This window comes from Ruditapes philippinarum, unplaced genomic scaffold, assembly GCF_026571515.1.
Source record: "Ruditapes philippinarum isolate M1 unplaced genomic scaffold, ASM2657151v2 ctg1662_1_1_1_1, whole genome shotgun sequence".
Classification (NCBI taxonomy): Eukaryota; Metazoa; Mollusca; class Bivalvia; order Venerida; family Veneridae; genus Ruditapes; species Ruditapes philippinarum.
In genome coordinates, this window is record NW_026851696.1 from 193904 (window position 1) to 217827 (window position 23924).

General features: G+C 33.8%; 1 protein-coding gene across 1 annotated transcript; it reads right to left on the reverse strand.

Moving 5' to 3' along the window:
* Window positions 1–7762: 7762 nt before the first annotated feature.
* LOC132737198 (collagen alpha-1(XII) chain-like) lies at window positions 7763–22725 on the reverse strand. Its single transcript, XM_060724460.1, has 8 exons — window positions 22575–22725; window positions 19876–20028; window positions 19080–19159; window positions 17331–17402; window positions 15463–15664; window positions 13796–13956; window positions 11215–11491; window positions 7763–7927 (listed from the first exon to the last, which is right to left on the reverse strand). Exons 1-8 carry the CDS (start codon window positions 22600–22602, stop codon window positions 7806–7808), a joined length of 1095 nt encoding a protein of 364 aa, XP_060580443.1. The 5' UTR covers window positions 22603–22725; the 3' UTR covers window positions 7763–7805.
* Between the last annotated feature and the right edge of the window lie 1199 nt (window positions 22726–23924).

The following is a 23924-nucleotide window of genomic DNA, read 5'->3' on the forward strand; positions in this document are numbered from 1 at the left end:
TCAGGGATTTGACTCAATATAGAGGGTACAATTTTTCCAACGCTCTTAAACAAAACAAAAAAAAATGGCGTGATAAATTAAAGTTTAACTTAATTATCAACACAGTTCATTTGAGGACGCTCATTTTTGTAATATATTTTACACCTTGTAGCACTGAAGTAATAATTTGTTTCAACATATTTATTTAAGCTCGATTGAGAAACAAGTTCTTGCAACTTATATTAATCACTTTCGTGTCCGCTGGTGTTATATGAAGAAACATGATCGTGACCCGAGTAGGGCTCAACCCTTGGGTTGAGAGGCAGACACCTTAACCACTTAACCACTAGGCCAGCCCCTTCCCCCCCTTTGAAGTAATAATTAAAACCATAAGACATAATAAACAATCAATTTGGCATTTTTTTTATTCCTGAGTTCCCTTTTAACCTCTCGCTGTTCTTTTTCACTTAATCTAAACTTATTATTTATTTAGTTATATATTATTATTTTATTTTCATTTATTTCTATTTTCTTTTGTGGTGGGTGTGTGTGTGTGGGGGGGGGGGGTGAACGGTTTAATTGTTCTGTAACGAAGAATTCCATCCTACGTACTTATACAGATTGCGTAGATTGCTTTAGCATCTTTTATCCTTAAGGTGACAGTCTGGATTATTTTTGGCATTCGGTCAAGCACGTTAAGCAAACCATTGCGGTTTTTTTGGAACAAATCTTAGACAAGGAAAGAAAGCATTCAGTAAAACAAACCTCTAATGATTTAATAGAAATCCTCATAAATTATGTACATGCGCGTGTGTGTGTGTGTGTGGCATTAAATAAGATCTGAGTTAAAGCGACATGCAGATGATATTTTCTTGAAAAAATTAAAAATGTATTTAAAAGCAATATATTGTAAAGTAACCAAAAGCAATTTACACATTATCAATGGCACTTGCAACCAACGTAAATTATCAAAAAGATGTTACAATATGCAAAAAATAACCCTTAATGCGTTAGTAACGCAGTAGAATTATTGTTACTTAACTTAAAAATTAGTCATTAATCGCACAAAACACGTAAATTATTATTTTAATCTTGAATCGTTTTCCTTTTTCTAAAATATTAGTATATTTATCTCAAGTTTAATTTTATTGACATACTTTGGCTTATCTGGAAATTTGCTGCTTTTAAAACAGCCCCCAAATATATATTAATCAAATAGTAAAAAGAAAATAAAAAAATATGTGTCCTCTAGTTTTTATTTAGAACAGTTAGGATTTGATACATTTTGAATTATTGTTTCTTATTTGCGTTACAATATCAATTATTTACAGTTTTTTATTTTCGAAACACATGCAAACATTCTATCTTTTGCATATCATGTCCGAAACAAGGAATAAAAAACCGATTCTAAACGGAAATTAATAAAGCACATTTAAGCAGTAATTTTTTTATAAAAAAAAAGATAAACAGAGGATATTGAATGCACGGTGGAGCATTAGTGCCAGGGGTATGTTTTTTATTAACTCGAAATTTCGAGTTACTAACTCGAAATTTCGAGTTACTAAGTCGAAATTTCGACTTATTAACTCGAAATTTTGAGTTACTTATCTCAAAATTTCGAGTTAGTAACACGAAATTTCGACTTAGTAACTCGAAATTTCGACTTACATTGCACGACTTTCATTGGTTTCGACATACTAACTCGAATTTTCGAGATAATCTCGAAACAATTAACTCTGAATTTCGACTAACTAACCCGAAATTTCGACTTATTAACAAGAAATTTCGACATACTAACTCGAAGCTTTGAGTTACTTATCTCGAAATTTCGACTTAGTAACTCGAAATTTCACGACTTAGTAACTCGAAATTTTGACTTATTTACATTACTAGAATGGTCAAAGTTATTAGTTAGATAATATAAGATATAGTAGGGAGTGCCGTTGAACGATGGAGATGGAGAAACGGGGCGCTGGACAAACTATTGAAATTAAACTTAAACTTAGTAATGGCATGTACACACCCGACCTAAAAACACAAGGCTTCCTTTAATTTGTACGATCAGGCGTTCTTCAGACGTTGTATTGTATCCCACCTGTTCGAACATATCTTTTCACTTATCATATTCTTCTCATCCCTGTGAATAAAATGATCCTATACTTCACGTGTGGGACATCTGAGGAAAGTATCGCGGAGTGGCCAAAATAGGGCGTGCTGAGGCCTTTGTCAAATTTGTTGGACTGACTATATTTCTTGTAAAATCGGATGCTTTTATATTATTCCCAACATATATATAACAAGTTCCACTTTTATCAAATTTTATTAACACAATATGAATCAAAGTTTGAGTAAATAATGAATAATGTTACAAAAACATTATTAGTATAAAGAAACGTGACAAACTAACTGGCGTATACATGCTATTTAAAACTTATTTTACACATGAATATTGCACAGTTTACAATAGGGTGGGTTTTGGACTTGTTCTTTCTCCACATGATGGTTGTATGTGTGCTTAAGAATAAGAAACATCTGGTTAACACGGAAGTGTGGAAAATGTAATTTTACACCCCCGCCCCCCTCCCTCCACAAAAAAGCAAAGGATATGTTCAGTATGTGTAGATAATTTGACCCTATTAAATTGTTATGTTCTGTTAAATAAATGTTTAAGGTGTCCTGTCAAAATGCAACAGCTACACACGAAAGAAAGTATCTTGAATTCAATCCTTGCTTTCACCGGCAACCAATGAAAGTCGTGCAATGTAAGTCGAAAATTTCGAGTTACTAAGTCGAAATTTCGAGTTAGTAAGTCGAAATTTCGACTTAGTAACTCGACATTTCGAGAAAAGTTACATCGAAATTTTGAGTTAATAAAAAAAATACACCTGGCACTAATGCTCCTCCGTAGGTATGTGATAAATGGTTTTGTTACAGGTACTCCTAGGATGTTATGAAAGTTTACCTGACCGGAAGTGGAACAGTCATTTGTATTGTTATTTACCTGAATATAGATGAAATAATTGTGACTAATCAAAAACATAGTTACTGTGAGCATGTTTGCTAAATCGCAATTGTACACAAGAACTATATAGCTCTAGTCAGTAGTACTTCTGTTTGGTGCCGTCCGGTTAGCTCCATATAGGTAAAGCGTTTGATTGTGAATCGGGCGGCCCGGGTTCGATTCCTGAACAGTTCAAGTAACTTTCGTTGTGATTGATCATGAAATCTTTTTTATTCTCATTCGCAGGTACCTCTGCTCTGGCATGGACAGAAGCTATCAGTTCCTTGCGAAAGTGAACGCAACTATATCATGTATATAGTACGGGGAAACAGCTTGACAGTCTGCCCAGGATGAATGTGGAGGCTGAACTGTGCACTTGAAAATTCAATAACTACAAATACCACAGCCTCTGTTCGTGCACGTCTTTAAAAAATGTACACACTATGTATATGAAGTTGTGTTCCATATCACGGGTCAAGAAAAGTTGGTCCTTTCTAAAAGAAAAAAAAAGAATAAAATGCCAGAATTTTTGAATGACACTTTATATTCATATTGTGGCCTTCAATAGAAGAATTTAAAACATAACATATAGATCTACTTTGTGTGAAGTCGAAACATGTTGACTTTATATCTAGTACAAAGAAACAGTGTAGCAATTTTCAATACTTTTAAATATCAAATTTAATATACATGTATTTTTGAATGAGTAAATTTTTGAAGAATTAAACCATCTAGTTTTTTTACCCACATGATATTTTTTCAGACATTCTATTCTACAGGCAATATAATTCTCACACGGAAAGTAACACACAATGAACTGTAAATGACTGTACGCGAACAACATAGAATGTGGCGGTCACGTTATTTTCAAGATTTGACTCATGTTTGAGTCGTGAACTCAATGTATCGCAGTACCTCAATGTCACGTAAGTTTACTCAAACAAAAGATCACTGATAATCAAAGACTTAACCCCAAGGCCAGGGACAGGCCCTTTTTTCATTATCTTGGTAGTTTTGAACAAGTAAACACACTACAACGCTGGTATCTGATAAGTTATGTACAGATAAAGTACTTGCGGTTTTGTTGTACCATGTACTAATTCATTACTTATAAAACCGAGATGGATTTATTCACACTCTTCATACGTTCACGAGTCCTCACAATCACACAGCCCCACCAAAACGGCTACTAATAAATATGATTACTGATAAGTGATACACAATCAATGGTAAAAACGTATAGGATGCGTTAAAGGGCCCAACTGCGGTTTTTTCTCTGTCATGACATGACTGGAAGTATTTTGTCATATACAAAATGGTACACTATTTTATGCTCACGTACAAAACAAGAATTAAAAAAATATAGCTACCGAGTGTGAACCGTCCGGTTAACTCCATAGGTAAAGCGTTGAACTGTGAATCGGGCGATCCGAACGGTGCAGGTCACTTTCGTTGTGATTTATCATAAAAAATTTTGTCTACGGTCATTTGCACTGTACCTTTTCTCTGACATGTACAGAAATCATCAGTCCCTTGCAAAAGTGAAGGCAACTGGTACGTATACTGGTAAACTGCTTGACAGCCAGAGTATGGAGGCTACTCGTTGCCAAAAATCCAGCATTGTTGATCTGAGTTAAACAGTTTGTTTACGGACAAAATACAATAATATTTCTTTGTATGTAAACTCCAATGTTGCATTCTTGTATTGAGTTTGCCGATTTAACATGATTGTAAACATGTATTTCAACAAAATACATTTTGTTACACGACAAAACATTAACTGGTTTTCTGAGAGTAGCAATACCAAATGTTCATCTAGCATACGGATTACTCATTGTTCGTGTACGTGTATATCCGACAAAACAGAAATTACTGTTTTAGCTTCACATTGTCAAATCATCATGATTCGGATCACCATAATCCAGCCGTACACGATTTGCAAACCAGCGACTCACGTCTGAATAGTCGTGTACCTGGTGCACCTGCATGCAAGCAAGCAATATTCCAGCTTGCTGCCGTTCATCATCCATGGTCTTAAAGGACATTTACGTGTAAATACCGTGAAAACCCTCTATTGTGACCACAAAAGGGACTGGACTTTAGTGGTCTTAATTGTAAGTGGTCTTAATTGTGGATATGATTATCAAGACATATATATTTCATGACCACTCTTCTTTAATTTTTATATTTAAAAATGTTTGAACAATTATATTATAACCTTCAAATATTACTATAAACTGATATTATACGTTATTCACTTTTAATTAAGAAAATAATTCTTCACAAAATAAATGTGCAGTAAATAACATTAAACCGCTCGAAAGTTTATTTTCTCACTTTTATAAATTTTCAAGCATAACAGTTTTCACATCTTGTTTCAGCAAGTGGCATGTTTTAAAGAATTAAAGCAGATCTGAATAGGTATTGACTGGAATATCAGCTGTCTCAATAGCAGGGTAGGATAAGTAAAACAATGAATTGGGACTGAAACTGATGATCTTAAAAGTGGATATGTGGGATGTCTTAATTGTGGATCATGTAAGCATTAACATAAGGAACAAACAATTCCGTTCTTTTAAAAATTCATCTAAATAGAGGTGTGATCTTAAGTAAGGATTCTACTGTACTGTATTCTGCAATTTCAGATGAACGCAGTAGAATCGCTTTGAGAGCGCAATTGCCGCGAAGTAGAAAAAATATAGTTCCGTAAAAGCGCCATACCTACGCAGTATAAGCGCTAGAGACGCCGTACAATTTCCGTACAAGCGCCGTGGCTAATCCCGGCGTTCATTCGGCGATCCTTCTGCGCTCTCATGCGCGCTCCTGTAGCGTTGCAGGAGATGCTACTGAGTTGCTACGGCGTCCTTACTGCGATCCCACAGCGCTTTTATCAGAACGCCGAGTGACGGCGTTTGTTATGAGCATGCTCAAAATGCGCGCCGTCGGTCGGCGTTCTTTGCAATGCCGCTTCGATGCTGTTGCGATGTTTGCGATCTTACTGCGCTAACCTCGGCGTTCTGGATTTTCGTTGGACGCCGTGAGAACGCCGCCCTAGTGTGACAGGGGTTTAAGAGGTAAATAAGCTCCGCATAATTCCCTATGTCATCGTAAATAAACATATATATCACGTTTCAGCATTTACCGACTGGTTCTCCTTCAGCAGTCTGAGATCACGAGGAAGTAAGGAGGCAAGAACACGCACCAGTGTCTTTTAGGCCTTTTAGGTGTTTGCAAATCATGACATTATTTATCAATCATAATTCACTTGCATGACTGCAATTTTATGCTTTTATTCAATCAACATCAGCGGACTTTTAATTATTATAGGCCTATGCGTTCTGAAACGTTGTAGATACTAATACCCCATTTCCGTAATAAAATTATGAAAATGTCCGACGATTATCAGTTTGACTTCCTGTAAAATAAAATTATTTTTATTGGTCATTTTGCAATTACAAACAGAAATCGGTCTCATTGGTCTATCTAAAATAACCATTCTAAAGTAAAATGTTAAGGATAATTCTTACCATTCTAAAATAAAATTTAAAGGATAGCTCTAAGATAAAATGTAAGGCATAGTTTTGCCACTATAAAATGAAATGTAAAGGATAGTACTAAATTAAAGTATACAGGAATAAGGATAGTATTTTAAAAACCTTTTTTGGTTACTTTGCAAATGATTACAAATTTTATAAAGTCAAACGTAACACAAGTAAAAGAGACATCCTAAATAGAAGTTGTCTTACTTCATCAATATCAATATGCTATAATTTAACTTCAGTACAGTATTCTCTTTGCCACAAGAAATAATTATCATGCCATGATTGTTGTGCAAGATTGCTGCAGTAACATTTTTTTATATCAAAGACTTAGAAGTAACATTACTTTGCTTGTTAACCAGTATTACTCCGGCCGAGTATCTTTTTTGAAATAAGTATTTATAGAAAGTAAAGGGATTGTATCTTATCGTTTGCAGTCATTACTTCCCTTGGAGTGTACTCACTGCCATAACTGAGATTTGCTCAACCATAATGTAGTAAATCCTGTGGTGGCTGCTTTGTGCCGTATGCCAGCCCGCATAGCTCAATCGGTTAGAGCGCGAAACTTGTAATCTCGACATTGCGGGTTCGATTCCCTGGCTGGCCAACTAAAACTACTAATCAGTCTTTCGGATGAGACTTTAAATCGAGGTCCCGTGTATGAGTGCTTAAACACTTGGCATGTTAAAGATCCAGGGGGAGCTCCTGGAATTGGGGCATCTTTCTGTCTGTATCTTGCACTATCCTCCAAAATATAAAAGGACAAATACACTTCTGGGGGACTCGCCCATATGGGCAAGCGGTGGCGAGTATAAATTAACTCAAACACACAAAGCTTTGTGCCATTCGTGTTTTCGACCCGCGACCCCGCCAAGCGAAAAGTCGAGAATTAACAATTTAAAATGGCGGGGACGCGGAGCGAAAAGTCGCTAATTAGCGGGGGCGCAGTTTAATAGATAAAACTTCGCCCCGCGGGGGGATGGGGGGGGGGGCGAGATTTAAGAAATAAAACACGCATGAAACGGGCTCTGTTATAATGTTTAAAGGCACGTTATTCCTCAGAAACGAGCTTTTTCTTTAGAAAGGGCAACTATGAGTTTTATTATGTTTAAATAATGGTTTAAAAGCATGCTATATGCTTGTTACTTGGGACATAATGTACTCAATGTGAAGTAATTTGTCATAATTTCCGGGTTATAATAGGCCTTTAGCAAAATCATACGCATGTAGTAGATAAGTTAAATACTTGGTTTTCCTTTAATTTCTTAAAATATTTCAGAAATATATTAAGCATTACAAATAATCTGCATCAGATTATTGAAGATGGTGTTTAAAGCAGAGTAGCTGTGCAGGTCGAACACGTGGTGGTTGTCCGTGGCAATGGCTTGGATCTCCTGGGCATTGATACCTGAATAAAACAAACAACATTGACCTCCCTTGTCTCTAATCAACACTTGCAAACAAAGAACGGATTCGATAGTGGTTTAATAAGCTGATAGCTTCCAACACAACCGAAATAAAATAAATTATTACATAAACTAATAGTTGCAAATTTGAAAATGATATTAGTTGGCATAGTTAATTACTTGTCATAATTACAATGGTTTGTCTTTAATCAGATTAAAAGAAGGACACTTTTAAAAATCCGTTTACAATGATGTAACCATACCAATATGGAACGGACTTTAGCTATACCGGAAGTTTTATACCGGAAGTTAATAATAATGAAAGTCTTTGAAGATTTGATTGATGATTCTGTCATTGGCTATTAACAGGGTCGCATTCTCTCTATAAAATATAACTTAACGTTTTACAAAGTGTTTATCGTTTGTGTGTAGCAGTTTTCCTGTCAATGTGCCAGCAGATTTGTAAGCGGAACTATGGAACGCCATAGCTGCCTTATGTTGTTACATTTCTTTTTATCTTGCCTAGAAAGCGTCTTTTTATGTTAGATATTAGTGTTGTGTTGCCATAATGTGATGTTGACTTGTCGTAACATTGTTAACTTATTTCAAACAGTAGTGTTACCATGTCAAATTGGCGTTTTGGCTTGTCTGAAATGCGTCATATTATGTCAACTAGTCGCGCTATTTGGTCAAATTGTGGAGCTGTTTTGTCAAAAGACTGTCTGATCATTTGAAACAGTAGTGTTCTCTTGTCGAAATTTGGTGCTGACTTGGCAAAGCACAGCTTTATTTCATCAAACTGCTATGTTATTTTGTCAAAATACGGTGTTTAAATACCTTAACATTGTCTTATTGTGTCAAACAGAAGTGTTTATTAGCCAACGTTCACTACTGAATTGTCTTATTATATCAAATATTCGCATTACCTTGCCGAAATTGGGTGTTGATTGAACTAAATCATGCCTTATTATGATAAACTGTATGCTATTTTGTTAAAAAGCAGTCTTAATATGTCAAAAGTTGCGGTATCTTGTCGAAATGTGGTAATGACTTGTCATAACTCTTTCTTATAATGTAAAACAGAAGTGCTATATTGTCAAAATTTATTGTTTTCTTGTAAAAAACAAAAACTGTCTTATTATGTCTAATAATTGTGTTACTAGTATTTTGTTCAAATTTAGTTTTGTCTTGAGAACGCGCTGTTTGATTTTGTTAAACCGCACGTTATCTTTTGTGCTTTATCTTTTCACGCTCCGCGCGGGCTCTGGTCACGTGATACTAAATTTGGACAACATCGCATCTGGACAGGATAACACGATTATCTGACATAATAAGACGGGAGTTAGACAATGTAACGTAATAAATTGGCAAGTCAACGCCACTGTTTTACATAATAATACTGTGTTTTAACAAGTAAACACCACATTTGAAAAGGAAAAAATGAAACTTCGCCATAAAAGGACGATGTTTAGTCTAATTAACACTGAAACTTGACAAAATAAAATGACACTTTGACAAAAAGGTTGTAATTTTAGACAGGTCATCACCACGTTTCGACAAGATAATATTACTATTTGACATAATAAGACGAATCTAGACAAGTTAAATCTGTATTTGGACATAATAGCGTGACAGTTTGACATACTAAAATAGCGTTTTAACAGTTAATAACCATAATTTGTAAAAATACCACCATTATTTCACATAATAAGACGGTGTGTAGGCAGGTTAGCATAAAGTTTGGATAAAACAGCATGGCAATGTGAGAAAAAAAGGCCGTGTTTAGACAAGTCAATACCATCTTTTGACAGGTCAACAATACTGTTTGACATAATAAAATAACGTTTACACAAACAAACATAATGTATTGGCATGCCAACACTAGTATTTCACATAATAAGTGTGTTTTTAGACAGGATAACAACAGTTTTAGACAAGACATCATGAATTTTTGGCACAATAAAACAGAATAACACCAACTCGTACAAAGCAACATAACAATTTGACAAAACAGGACAATACTCAGACAAGCCAATATAAATGATAAAGATATCACTGCTAGCTGACATGATAAGACATGAGTTTGACAAGTTGGCACCAAGTTCCGACAAGATAACACAACTGTTTCACATAATAAGACAATTTCTAGACAATTTACCAACACAGTTGGACAAGACAGCATTCTATTTTGACATAAAAGACATTCTTTAGGCAAGATAAACGCCGAATTTGAACATAATGTCATGGCAGTATGACAAAATGTGACGGTGTTTAGACAAGTCAATACCACATTTGGACAAGACAAAACGACGGTATAACATAACACAACAGTGTCATAACAAACCAGGATTATATTTGGACAAGATGACACCAAGTTTCGACAAGATTACACTTCTGTTTCACATAATAAGACAATTTGAAGACATTTCAACACCACATTTAGCAAGGCAGTGTTTACACATGTTGAAATCTTAATTTGAAAAGATGGCGTGCATGTTAGACATATTAAGACTTTCATTTGGGCATGTTAACACCTGATTTGGACATGATAACATGACGTTTTGAAATAACAAGACTGTGTTTAGACAAGTCAGCACTACGTTTTGACAAGATAACACGAATATTTGACCTAATAAGACTTCGTTAAGACAGTTTCTCATAAAACGATGGCAAGCCAACACCACTATTATACATAATAAGACGCTTTTCGGGGAAAATAATGCGAAATGTAACAACATGAGGCAGCTATGGCGTTCCATACGGAACTGACATAAATGTCTTTTGATTATACATGTATTTGGTGTTAGACATTTTCTTTAAAGGTTCAAATCCATTCTGGTTCTTTGTCTTGGCTTAACGAGCCTTTAAGCAATGTTAAATGTTCGGCAAAATGCATGTTTACAAATAGCTGACTTCTTGTTGACGTCATTGGCATTATAGTATGTAAATCTTTCAAGTCGTAATATTTTTTAAAATACTGCTATAAAAGGGTTAATATTATTTTGGAATGGTGCTTTTTAGATTATTTTTAATTTATATCTAACCATTGAATAACTTAACAACCTTTTTTGCGTCAATTTTGACATTAATGGATTGAAGGAAAAACGTTTTCAAGATCCGTATTATTTACTTCTAATTACTTAGTGCCTGAACTTATACATTGTTTAACTGTCAAAAACGAATAAAAGATTTACTTATGTGACATCGTACTTTTAACAATAACAAAGATAGAATTCAAATGTGTACTTTGAACTATATATTATTTTGTAATTATTGTAATGTTTGTTACCTGAACCAATGGCAATACTGATGACGTCATCACTTATCGCGTGCAGTTTCTGCGCTTCCTTTATTGTGCTGACTTTATCATTTGATTGGCCATCTGTTATTACGATCACGACATTTTTGGCCATCGGTCGATCACCATGTGTCGGGACGAGCACGGAATATTCAACAGCACTAAGTGCTTGGTTGGTATGCGTCGTGCCTCCTGAGTAAGATATGTTGTTGTTTATAGCATGTAGAAGGGCAGGTTTTGTTGAATATTTATTCAGGAACCAGTTCACCTGAAATGAATCAATTCTTTCTTTCTGTCAAAATAAACCACCCACATTCAATGCATGCTCTACAATGTAGTTCATAATTTCTGTACTGCCCAAAGTTGTTCCCTGAATGTGCTTTACTAATTTTTAAAACGAATGCCTTGATACAATAAAGGTTTATTTACATTCTGAGAAATCGAAAACATTTGGCTTCATATTGTACCATAGCTTAACCTGTAACTATAGCGACCTACCCACGTGTTAATTCCACTGTAGTTTTTATTTGTTTGGGTCGTCAGACCAAACAAATAATGGTAGCGAAATTTCAGAGTCTAATGCTGTTAATTGCAAATGCCGAAAGTAGTCCACTTTTTTGAAGCGGTTACTTCCCTTTATATGTACACTAACCCCGAAAAATTCAGGGGGGGGGGGGTCACTGCGTAAAGATGGTCAAAGACAGGCACATTAATTTTCAAGCAAAATAATTCCCGAATGGTCGAAGATTTCTAATATTGTTTTATTGTATTTTCTGATCGAAAATGAGTAAATACAAAGCGTAAATTCAATCTCTGACACAGAAGTTTAAGACAAACCTAAGAACAAGTAGTTCTCAAAACAGCTTTAAACTAGCGATTTGAAAGAAAGAAATATTTTTATTTTGTTTACAAGTATCCAACAAATTACAACGCATTCAAAGTTTAAAAATAGCGATGGCTTATAGAATTGTCAATAAATGCACAATCACAAATTACGCGGATGAATATGATTTTATCAATGAAAATACTATTTTTAGCGATGTCGATTACCGATACTACACAAACCGAGTAGTGGAATATAATTATAGATTCTACATGTCGGACTGTTTGAGTGAGAAGATTTTCGCTAAATTATTAACTTCAATTTTAAACAATAGGTTTATCCTGAACAAAATACCTCGAAATTAATAAGGATTACAAACCCGAAATGCAATGGAAGTTCTAAATTTAGAATGACTTGATGTTATTGAGACATTGTTTGTATAACTTCTCCGTGGTGCAGGGGTAACGCGCTCGCTTAGTGACTGACAGGTCTGTAGTTTAAATCCCAGTCGAGGAAACTTTTTTTTTAATTCTTTTTTAAGTGTCTTTGTTAAGGAAGTAGCCATGATATGCAAGGATAAAGTGTGGTTGTCGTAAAAAATGAACATAAATGATTTTTTGATGCAACTCTAATTATGCAGAATTCCGTATGTATCAAACTCTGGTGCCTTGCAAAATGAATTACAATGTATAATTCATAAAAATAAACTTATACAGGAAAATACATACAGATATACAGTACGATTTAGATTGCAAAGATCAGAAAATACCACAGAACTTGCAGCCCTTTGATTCTTTATAAATATACATGCTTATAGTACTAAGCTCCAGGATTATTTACATCTGTGTTAAATAACAGTTAAAGTCGTTACAAGCCCTAATTTAGATCGATTAATATGGTTTTCTTCAGGCCGTTCACATATAAATTCACCGTGGCTGAAGGGTTTTCGCGCTCGCTTAGGAAGCGAGAGGTATGGAGTTCAAATCCCAGTAAATGCAACTCATTTTTTTTTCAGATTGTTTAAGTCAAATAAACATTGGATTGAATATCAGTCTTGAAATTAGTCTTATAGTCAATTTACTACAATTATAACGCTGGAAAGCATTGGTGGCACTATACATATAATCTTACAACCTGTGCCTTTCTTACATTCTGAGACCCAAACAAATTCAGCGCCTTCTGTGCTTTGATTTTTGTATTTTAGCCGATATGGAAATTAACGACACCTCCTTATAATAATTGGGGTGGCTTCAGTTAAAGCTAAGCTACAGCGTTTATATCCGAGCTTACGGAATAGACTATATATTCACTGTTACGTTTTCATTTTAAGTTTTTACTTCTATATCAAATTCCGTAGAGTGAATTGGTCTATAATGGAAGTTCTACAATAAAATGAATAATTAAACAGCAGATACATTACCCATTATTGCATGTATTAAATAGCATGTAATAAAATGTTCTAAAACACAATATTATTATTCCTGAGATGAATGTTCATTTTAAGTCACTTAGAAGTCATGATCAGTCAACATTTTATTTTCAAACAAGTTTTTTATAAGAATATGCAAATGATCTATTTCTTTTGTTTTTATCAATATTTGAAAAAGAAATTATGGAAAGTGTGCTCATTGTAGACTAAGAAACGGATATTGACAAGTGAGGAAAACGGGCAAATTCATTTTACAAATTCAGGCTAAAAGTTCAATAAGAATCCCACTCTCTGTGTAATTCAGAGCAAAGGCTACTTACATTTGTATGTGAGCTGAATGTAACCACGGAAACCTGTGCTTTTGTTGGTCCAATATCAAGCTGGTTTACGATTGTTCTTATGAAGTCAATAGCATGTTTAAAGTTCGAAGATCCAACGCTACCGGAAGCATCCAAAACAAACACAATGTCACGGTTACAACCTTAAACGGAAAACAATCGGCCCTGAATATAATTATTCTGAATGAAATTAATCATTTGAGCCGTGCCATGACAAAACCAACATAATGGGTTTGAAACCAGCATGGATCCAGACAAGCCTGCGCATCCGTGCAGTCTGATCAGGATCCATGCTGTTCGCTTACAAACCCTATTACAAGTAGAGAAACTGATAGCTAACAGCATGGATCCTGATCAGACTGCGCGGAGGCGCAGGCTGGTCTGGATCCATGCTGGTCGCAAACCCATTATGTTGGTTTTATCATGACGCGGCTCAATTTTTCTAAATATACTAGTAATAAAGTGTGCTTGAATAAGGTCAAAGGTTTCTAATGACTTCAGCTGGTTTGTTTTTCGTGTGCAAAATGGTTCGATTTATTAAGCATTGAGAGATAAAACCGAGACAATACCACTAAACATTGAAGAACAATCTTAATTAACTGTTGCATTATATTTAGTATTGTAAACTGTTCATTTATGTGTTTTTTTTCTGTACAAATCAAAGCTTTGCTCTTTTCTGTTCTTTAAACGTATAACACTGGGTAATGTTCGTTGGCCGCTGACAGTAAACAAAAACAGTCACTGCTACAATAATAGAGCTGGTAAACCTACTTTTTTTCAAACTAAATAAGGGGGGTAAATATGGAGAAAATTTTTAACGTTTGAACATTGAAATGGAGGATTTTAACTATATAACTTATGGAATGTTCACACCTTTCGTTATAGAAATCTATAGAAGTAACACGTTATTTGTACAACGGGGTATAAAAGAACATACATAAGTCACCTCTTGAAAACTACATATATTGCCATGAACAATATGGTACAAACAAAACAGAAGGAGATAATGTATTCATTTGAACAAATAAATCTCGCTATATCATAGAATTAGTGCCGAAGAGTGATACAAATATAAGCATAGAAGAACAAGAATTGTTTCAGGTATTGTTTTTTCCAATCCACATATGGATAGCAATGTTAACATAGCAGAATTTGTTATTTGAAAATCCACATATGAACTACAACAGTCTGGTTAAGACTGATAATCCCATATGTATCAAGGTTACATAATTTAAGAAATATAATTATAATGTTATATCTTGTATTCATTTTATATTTACATTCGATGATATATATATATATATAAAGTCAACGGACGCCTAAGTATTGTCCTAGATTACTTGAAAAAAATACAAAATATTTGTGTGGTTTTTTTTATAATAAAGATAAAACCAAAACAAATAGAGAAGCCTATGAGCAAAATGCATTTTCATACCAATGGTATATATATACAAATGTATACATTTATAGCTAATACATAATCATATATTTAGCTTCTATATATTGAATCCGTCAACAAAATAAATAGGAAAACGATATAAAACTGCATTCAAGGAAATATAGTGAAGAATACCGTCAAATTGTCACCAACTTATAATAAAAGCACTCACTTATGAACAACAATTTTTAGATTATATAAAAAGGCGTACCATATGGGAAAGGTCCGGGCGAAGTTGGAGGCGATGTCGTTGTCGTCATAGGCATGTTACAGAAATCTGTATCGCAACAAGAGATCGATACGTCACGGTTATATCGTTGATGGGAATCAGTATCCTTCTGCTTTTGTCGTTTGCCAATAATAGTGTTGACAACTTGGACACTATTGAATCCAAGTGATGCTCCTTCACAAATCTGTAACATTGGATCAAATTAATTTGCAAAACAGTTGAATTCTAGTGTGTATCAACTATAAAAAAATCTTATTATGAAGGTAAAACTGATCCTTCGTGTCTTATGGTGAACAGTTATTTTGTGCTTTCATATTACCATAAAAGATGTTGTTTTAAAGCTTCTTCTCAATGCATACCCAATATGTAAAAATTCATCATTCATACATGACTAAATCCATACCCAATATATAAACATTCATCATTCATATGACTTAATCCATATCCAATTTGTAAACATCCATCATTCATACATGAATAAATCCATACTCAATATGTAAACATTCATATGTCATATGACTGAATCAATACCCAATATGTAAACCTTCATATGTTATATGACTGAATTCATACCTAATATGTAAACATTCATATGTAATATGACTGAATGCATACCCAATATGTAAACATTCATATGTAATATGACTGAATGCATACCCAATATGTAAACATTCATATGTAATATGACTGAATCAATACCCAATATGTAAACATTCATATGCCATATGACTGAATGCATACCCAATATGTAAACATTCATATGTCATGTGACTGAATCCATACCCAATATGTAAACATTCATATGCCATGTGACTGAATGCATACCCAATATGTAAACATTCATATGTCATGTGACTGAATCAATACCCAATATGTAAACATTCATATGCCATGTGACTGAATGCATACCCAATATGTAAACATTCATATGTCATGTGACTGAATCCATACCCAATATGTAAACATTCATATGCCATGTGACTGAATGCATACCCAATATGTAAACATTCATATGTCATGTGACTGAATCAATACCCAATATGTAAACATTCATCACCCATATGACTGAATCCATACCCAATATGTAAACATTCATATGTCATATGACTGAATCCATATGTAATATGTAAACCTTCATATGTTATATGACTGAATTCATCATGATATGATATGGTGTGATATGACATTATATGATATGATATGATATGATATAACATGCTAGGATTTATGATGATAATATACTTCAATCCTTTATTCGTTATTCTGTCTTCTGATAGTTTTGCTCCAATCAGTTCAATGTCTAACGCAATACAGTATGATATTAATACCTTCATGTTTCTGTGCATGTTAAGTGGTTATGGCCAACTAAATTTAAATAGTTTGCTTCTCAGAAATGTAGGTTCGAATCCACGAAAGAGCTTCGGATTTGTTCAAATGAGGAAGCTTTCCAGTTATGATATGGAAGTGGTAGATTTTTGCTCAGGTACCTGCTCCTGACACCTTCTTCCACCTGTAAATTTGGAATGTCGCGCTAAATGACATTTACCGTGCCCGTGTGACCTAGTTCCCCTTGAAAAAAATTTTTTAACGAGGGTTGTTCAAAAAGTACTATTGTTTCAATAACTGTTTTGAAACGCTGCGCAAGGTGCGTGTAACAATGACTATTCAATATCACAGTGAACATACATTTAGCACAATGATCAAATTGTAGAACACATTTTATGATCTCTGTACACATGATAACATTCTAAATATGATGAAATATGAAGACGTAAGTCTTAGTCCTATTACATTTTGAACAAACATCGTACCTATATCTTTGTTTCAATCATCACAATTTATAGACTTACATCTTTTGCGCCGCACATCAGGATGTACTCGTGTCGACCATCTTTTGTCACGTGATGTTTCGTCATGCATGTCTACAAGTAAGCACAACATATGTCATATGAAACAAATGTTGTTAACATTCAAAGTCTTTTTATATACTTAAATGTTAAACTACTTTATTGAATTGCTTTATAGTATGTTTTCGATTTCTCCACTTTAAAGTGGATTGGTCTTCAATGGGCACATTTTCCATAAGCATTTCAATAACGATCAAAACAATCAGAAATGTATCACAATAAAATATATGATTATTTCGTGATTTGTTATTTTGTCTGATACTAATTACTATCAACATTATTTTTTTGAGCCGTGCCATGACAAAAACTAACATAATGCGTTTGCGACCAGCTGGATCCAGACCAGCCTACGTATCTGCGCAGTCTGATCAGGATCCATGATGTTCGCTTATAAACCCTATTACAAGTAGACAAACTGATAGCGAACAGCATGGATCCTGATCAGACTGTGCGGATGCGCAGGCTGGTCTGGATCCATGCTGGTCGCAAACGCACTATGGTTTTGTCATGGCGCGGCTCATTTATTGTATAACAAAGTTTTATTTATAGACCAATTCACTTTAATACAAATATTATGATTGATAGACTAATTGGTATAGGGCGCATTAAGCTTACGTTGTAACATAAAAGCAGTGGTATGACTGTATACAAAATGACCTTTAATTACTATGAAGCGTCGACTAATTCCTACAACCGTGGCAAGGAAGCCTGGTACCGCAGTATTTTCACCCCTTGTGCAGAAGTTTTTCCTTAATATTTGTTAAAATATACCGGGTTAAATCGCGTTTATCGACTATTTCATGTAATACAACCTCATCTTTTCTTTTCTTTTTGATTAAGTGTTAAACTGTATTCTGCAAAAAAACATTTAAATAGAAATGGTTTATCAGCTTATGAAGCTGTTCGCACTGTAGCTTTAATGTATATTGTTGTTCTTTTTTAAACAATCAACGTATTGTAATAAGTATTGCAAAAGAGCTTGTCTGTATCGGTATATCATAATACTTGGTTTAAACAATATTTATTTTCAATAAATTGATTACATAATATATCATACAAAGTACACAAGAATAATTACAGAGCGATTTTACATTAAAACTAAACTTAAATGTATACAGAAATTATTAGGTGTACTAAACATGTAAACTATCATAATACTTGTTGTCTGTATGGCCATATCGTAATACCGATTGATCTGTATCGCTATATCGTGATACCGGTTGATCTGTATCGGTATATCGCAATAGAATTTAATTGTCCCTATCGGTGTATAGCAATACGGGTTTTTCTCTATCGGTGTATCGTAATACTGGTTGTCTGAATCGGTAAATCGCAATACAGATTATCAATATCGGTATATTACAATACGGGTTATCTTCTTCGATATATCACAATATGTGTTGTCTATATAGTTATATCGTAATCTGTATCGGTATATTGCAATACTGGTGTCTCCATTGGTTGTATATCGTGGTTAAACGTATCAAAAAGATAAATAGTAGCATCTTCTTAAACAATCGTAGATCATCAGAAAACGGTTTTTAGCATGGATCTATTTATCCATGCGATTCTGCAAAACATTTGTGCAGTGTCGTTGAAAAAATTTCCGCGGCGATACTTTCCTTCCCGTTGCCATCGGTTTGGCTATTAAACTGTCATGCGCGTTCTAGAGAATTAGTTTAAAGTCTGTACCTCGCCGTCCCCACAGGATGCCGTTGTGTTGCACGTATATGGATCTAAGATTGGTGTTGGGCACATATAGCAATCCAAGGCTGAATTGGAATACAGATGTCATAATTATGTTAATACATGAATGAAAATATATTAACAGTTTAACAACAAGGCTAATTTTATATCTCGATAGTTCATTGGTGTCGGATGTTGTTGAGTTTGCGTTCTTCGTTGCTGAGCTATTTTCAAAAGGTTACGAACCATAATTTTGCTAGAAAAACTCTCATTGTATGCGGATCGCATTTATTATGACACAATCTGGTCCATCTTCATCACTCAAATATTTTTTTATATTTTTTTTTCTGTAAAAGTGCAACACTAATCCTTTTATAAGCCTTTGACAAATCAATAAATCTAACTAATGTATTTATTTGTAGCTTTGCTTTTGACTCTTTTTTATTAGTTTTCATAAGATCTGTCTCCTCAGATTTAAATTGTATCCACAAAACCTCGAACCGGACAATGAAATATTCTTTAAAGGTCATTGACTCCAAACCACTTGTCCCTAATCGCTGTTGGTTCGAATCCCACCACGGACTTTGGATTCTTTCATGCTAGGAAACTATCCAGCTAGCTGACAGAATGCCGGTGTTTCTACTCAGGGAACGGGTGGGCATCTGAGGTCTCACTCATCCAGTATTTTTTAGCTTGAAAGTCGCCATAAATTATGACATTGCCAATCTTGGTGCGAATTAAAAACCCAACCTAAAACTATCAAGCATATAAAAATAAAAGTCTCGCTACAAATTGTACTTACGACAATTGCCGCAAAACCTTTGACAGGTATCGTAGGCAAAGTTCTGATCATTACAAAGACTGGGGTTTGCTTTATTGAATATAATGCATGCATTTGTATCCAAATCTTTACAGGTACTTTGGGGTTGTCCGCCAGATAATGCCACCAATACCCCTGCAAAAGTTTATACATACGAATATATTAAAGGAACTCCACTGAGGTCAAAACTCATAAAATTATAAAATGTCAATTACTTACATAAATCAAGAGAAACACTTGTAATGAAAACAAAATGCAAAGGTTGGTGAAATATATATTATTTCTGTGCGATTCTAACCCTGATTTCAGTGAAAAGCGTCGCAATGCTTTTCATTTTTTGGGTTATATTGAGTAATAAAAATGATTATTCTGGAAAGATGGGATGAGGGGATGATCTGAATGTTTGCACACAAGTTATTGATCCAAATCTCCATCAACTATCGGAAAGAAATTCCAGTCCCGTCATGTCAAAATTTCTCAGTGGAGTCCCTTTTAAGGATTCCAAAAACAATGCAAAAATGTTATAGCTTGCAAAGATAATGCTCACCTGTCACCCTACATTGTGAATTAATGATTCCATAAAATTATTAATTGGGTTAGCACTCTAACAAAGGATGCATACTAGTTTACTTTAATATCCTGCAGGACCAAGTTTCATGCCACGTTACGGTATGTACATTCGACACATTTAATTAGAATAATTGATACATCCGAGACCGATAGAAAAATAAGGAAATTTAATGTTTATTTCTATTTGAACATTTCACTTATCTGAATTTAGTCCTGTGTTAACATGGAATAACATCTAAGACTAATATTTTTTAATATCTAGTGCTAAAGGTCATGGAACATTTAATAGTTGGTCTGTTGATAGTTTACTGGTTTTATACAACAGTTTCATAGTAAAATGAAGATTTCACAGTCCTTACTTTAATTAGAATTAAAATATAAATAGGAATTATCTTTAACAAAGATACTCGGCCGAAGTACTAACTGGTTAACATGCATGATTATGTTATTTCTAAGTTTTCAATGCAAAAGAAATGTAAGCAATGCTTGCATAACAATGACATAATTATTATTTTTGTAGCTAAGAAAATATCCATTTTGTAAATATTGAAATACAATTATAGCATATTGATAGTGATAATGGTTTAAAGAAAGTAGGACAGATTCTATTTTCGGTGTCCATTTTTCTTGTTTTACGTTTGACTTTATAAAGTTTGCACTCATTTACAAATTAACCTAAAAGAACTATCCTCATACCTGTACATTTTATTTTAGAACTATCCGTTACATTTTATTCTATAGTGGCAATAATTATCCTTTACATTTTATTTCAGAGCTATCCTTAAAATTAGCTTTTAGAATGGTAAGAACTATCATTTACATTTTTAGAATGGTTAGAACTATCCTTAACATTTTATTTTAGAATGACCAATTAAATTCAACGATTTTAGTTTGTAATTTTAAAATGACCATTTAAAATTCTTCTTATTTTCAGTTCTTCCCTGTTAATTTTACAGGAAGTCAAACTGATAACAGAGGGACTGCGTCCGAAAAACCCCCCATAAAATACATCTTTCTGTGTAACATATTTATATAGGAATTCTCTATTTTGTAACGGTAAATGTTGGAACATTCGGAAAATTAAATAACGTGCCGTATTTTAATAAGCTTAATAAGCGTCGCTTATTACTGATTTTATATTCATAAATCTGCATAATGGGAGAAAACTTTATACGTAAATCGAAATCTCGGTTAAATTATCATTTTTTAAGATAATCCTTTGGTAGACATACAGTAATGTTAGCATAGTTTGAATTTGCCATGGATTGTATTTTCTTTTGATATAGTGCATATTCTGGATTAAATTTCACTTGTTTCTTAAAATGCAATTTTCATGATTTCCAATTTTTTTTGTGAATGCTAATAAAAATCACTGGAAAGTTCGAAACCAATCCAAATCACATTAGCTTTGATTAATGAATGTCAAGGCCCCATTTATTGTAAAATTGTTTTATACAGCATGCACGGTAAATAAGAGTATTTTCAGGGGGTAAAAAATTTTTGCAGTAGAAAACATCTACAAGGTTGAGGACTAGTTCTTTGTGATATTTTGCATGTATAGGGAGTTGCTAAAGCAGAGACGGTGTTCCTTTAGCCTGTATATTTGCAGATATTTTTTTGCCAGAGGGTCGAAATGTGTTGTTTTGGGTCTCGGGCCACTGTAGATTTTGGGCTTCAACGGAATGAATTGCAAATTTTTTGACTGCCTGCCTATTGCAGATGGGATAATTTCTTTGTAGATTTGCAATCTTATGTCATATGTGTTCTCAACAAAATGTGTTTTCTTTTTCCAGGTTGTGTAGTTTGGTATCAGAATTATTAGACGTATTGCTTGTAGGACATTGACGGCAGGAACTTGAAATTAACTGTGGAGTGCTACCTTATCCGAAGTTTGACGAAAAGGGCCCAGAAGATGCGATTGTATCCGTAAATGTCGAAATACGTTAAATATGCCGAATTTATCAAAGGAATAACGCATTTGGTAAAATGATGCTTGATACTTATATAATTTATCCTGCAATATTTTTAAATTTAATGAATTTTTATTTTTCATTCTTGACTAACTAGTGCCATGATGCTGCCCACAATATGACGATTAGAATTCCACTTACCGATTACTAAAACTGAATAAATAATCATGATTCCTCCCGTTTGTCCTTGTTGAATAAGTACATGTAAAATATCTCTGACGTAACTGATTAGACCGGTGACTTACTCAACCCTCTAAGTCTTATCATTTAAACACAACTTTGATAAAGGAATATATAAAAGATCGCCCAACATTGTACTATTAAATTAAAGAAAAACAACTTAACACAGTTAAATGATTCTTCAAAGCAAAATAATTATATTCATTTGTGAACATGTTTTAATTCAATTTGTGATTTTTAACAGGTTTTTTTCTGTCGAACTGTTAAAATGGGTTACCTGCTGAAACCTGGGACAACAATAATTATTTTTTGTTCCGGCTGAAAAATATTGTTATTCATGTTTGTATGTTGTCACTAGGATAATGTACATGTGCACATATGAGCAACAGATATATGTTTATTTTTTATTCATTTATTTTTTGTAATCAAATAATTTGTTTAATGAACATTATTTTTGATCTCGGAAATATTCAACTGACACGTGTCTTATTTACCTAAATGATTTGATGTATACAAAATTAAAGAACTACAAAGGGCTGCTAACTGGAATGGTTATATTGGACCTATTATACCGTCGAATATGATAATTTATGTGGAGACCTGCTTTTCCTATCAAAACTGCATTCCCCCCCCTCCCTCCCCTTCATTACCGTTGTTGCTTGGACGTAACCCGTAAGCTAGGATATACAAATAAAATCACAATTGAGTTTTCTTGACCTTTGACATAATTGTGTTGTTATGCATAAAATACCGAATAACATCTTTAAAAACAAAAAATGTAAAATGAAAAATAAACGATTTAATATTTCACCAATTTCCCCGTTCAAAGGCTGTGCCTAATTTCGTATTAGTGTCTGGGGAATACTAGGTCTGGAATGAGTGATGCTTCGACATAAGCAAAATTTATGCCTGGACGATTTTGTTTCTGAGAACTCTACTAAGCCATTATCAATAAATGTTTTTTTTTAAACTACAACTCTCTTCTTGTACTCATACAATTTTGGTAGGCTAAATAATTTTGTTTAAATTTTGTTTTGCCACAAAATGATTTGAGAACATGATGCATATGACATACAATTCTAAAAATTAAAATTGGAATTCTTCATTTTATGAGACCATTTCTCGTGATGTAAGTATATGGGATATCAATGCGAGAGTCTGGCCAAAAGAGAGAGAGAAAGGAACATTTGAATTGTCATTATTCATTTTTAATACTTTGTCTTCAATGGTCAAACCATGAATAGATGATATTCTGGATTCAAAGAGATATGCAGCCTTGCTAGGTATTATATTATTATAATAATTATATTA

Bases quoted from the DNA above. Each gene is read 5' to 3' on its own strand.
- LOC132737198 (XM_060724460.1), bottom strand. From the start codon at position 22,602: ATGATTATTTATTCAGTTTTAGTAATCG. The intron at 19,160-19,875 runs GTAAGTACAATT...ATTCCAATTCAG, and splicing joins AAGGTTTTGCGGCAATTGTC to CCTTGGATTGCTATATGTGC. The intron at 7,928-11,214 runs GTAACAAACATT...TGTTTTATTCAG, and splicing joins CAGTATTGCCATTGGTTCAG to GTATCAATGCCCAGGAGATC.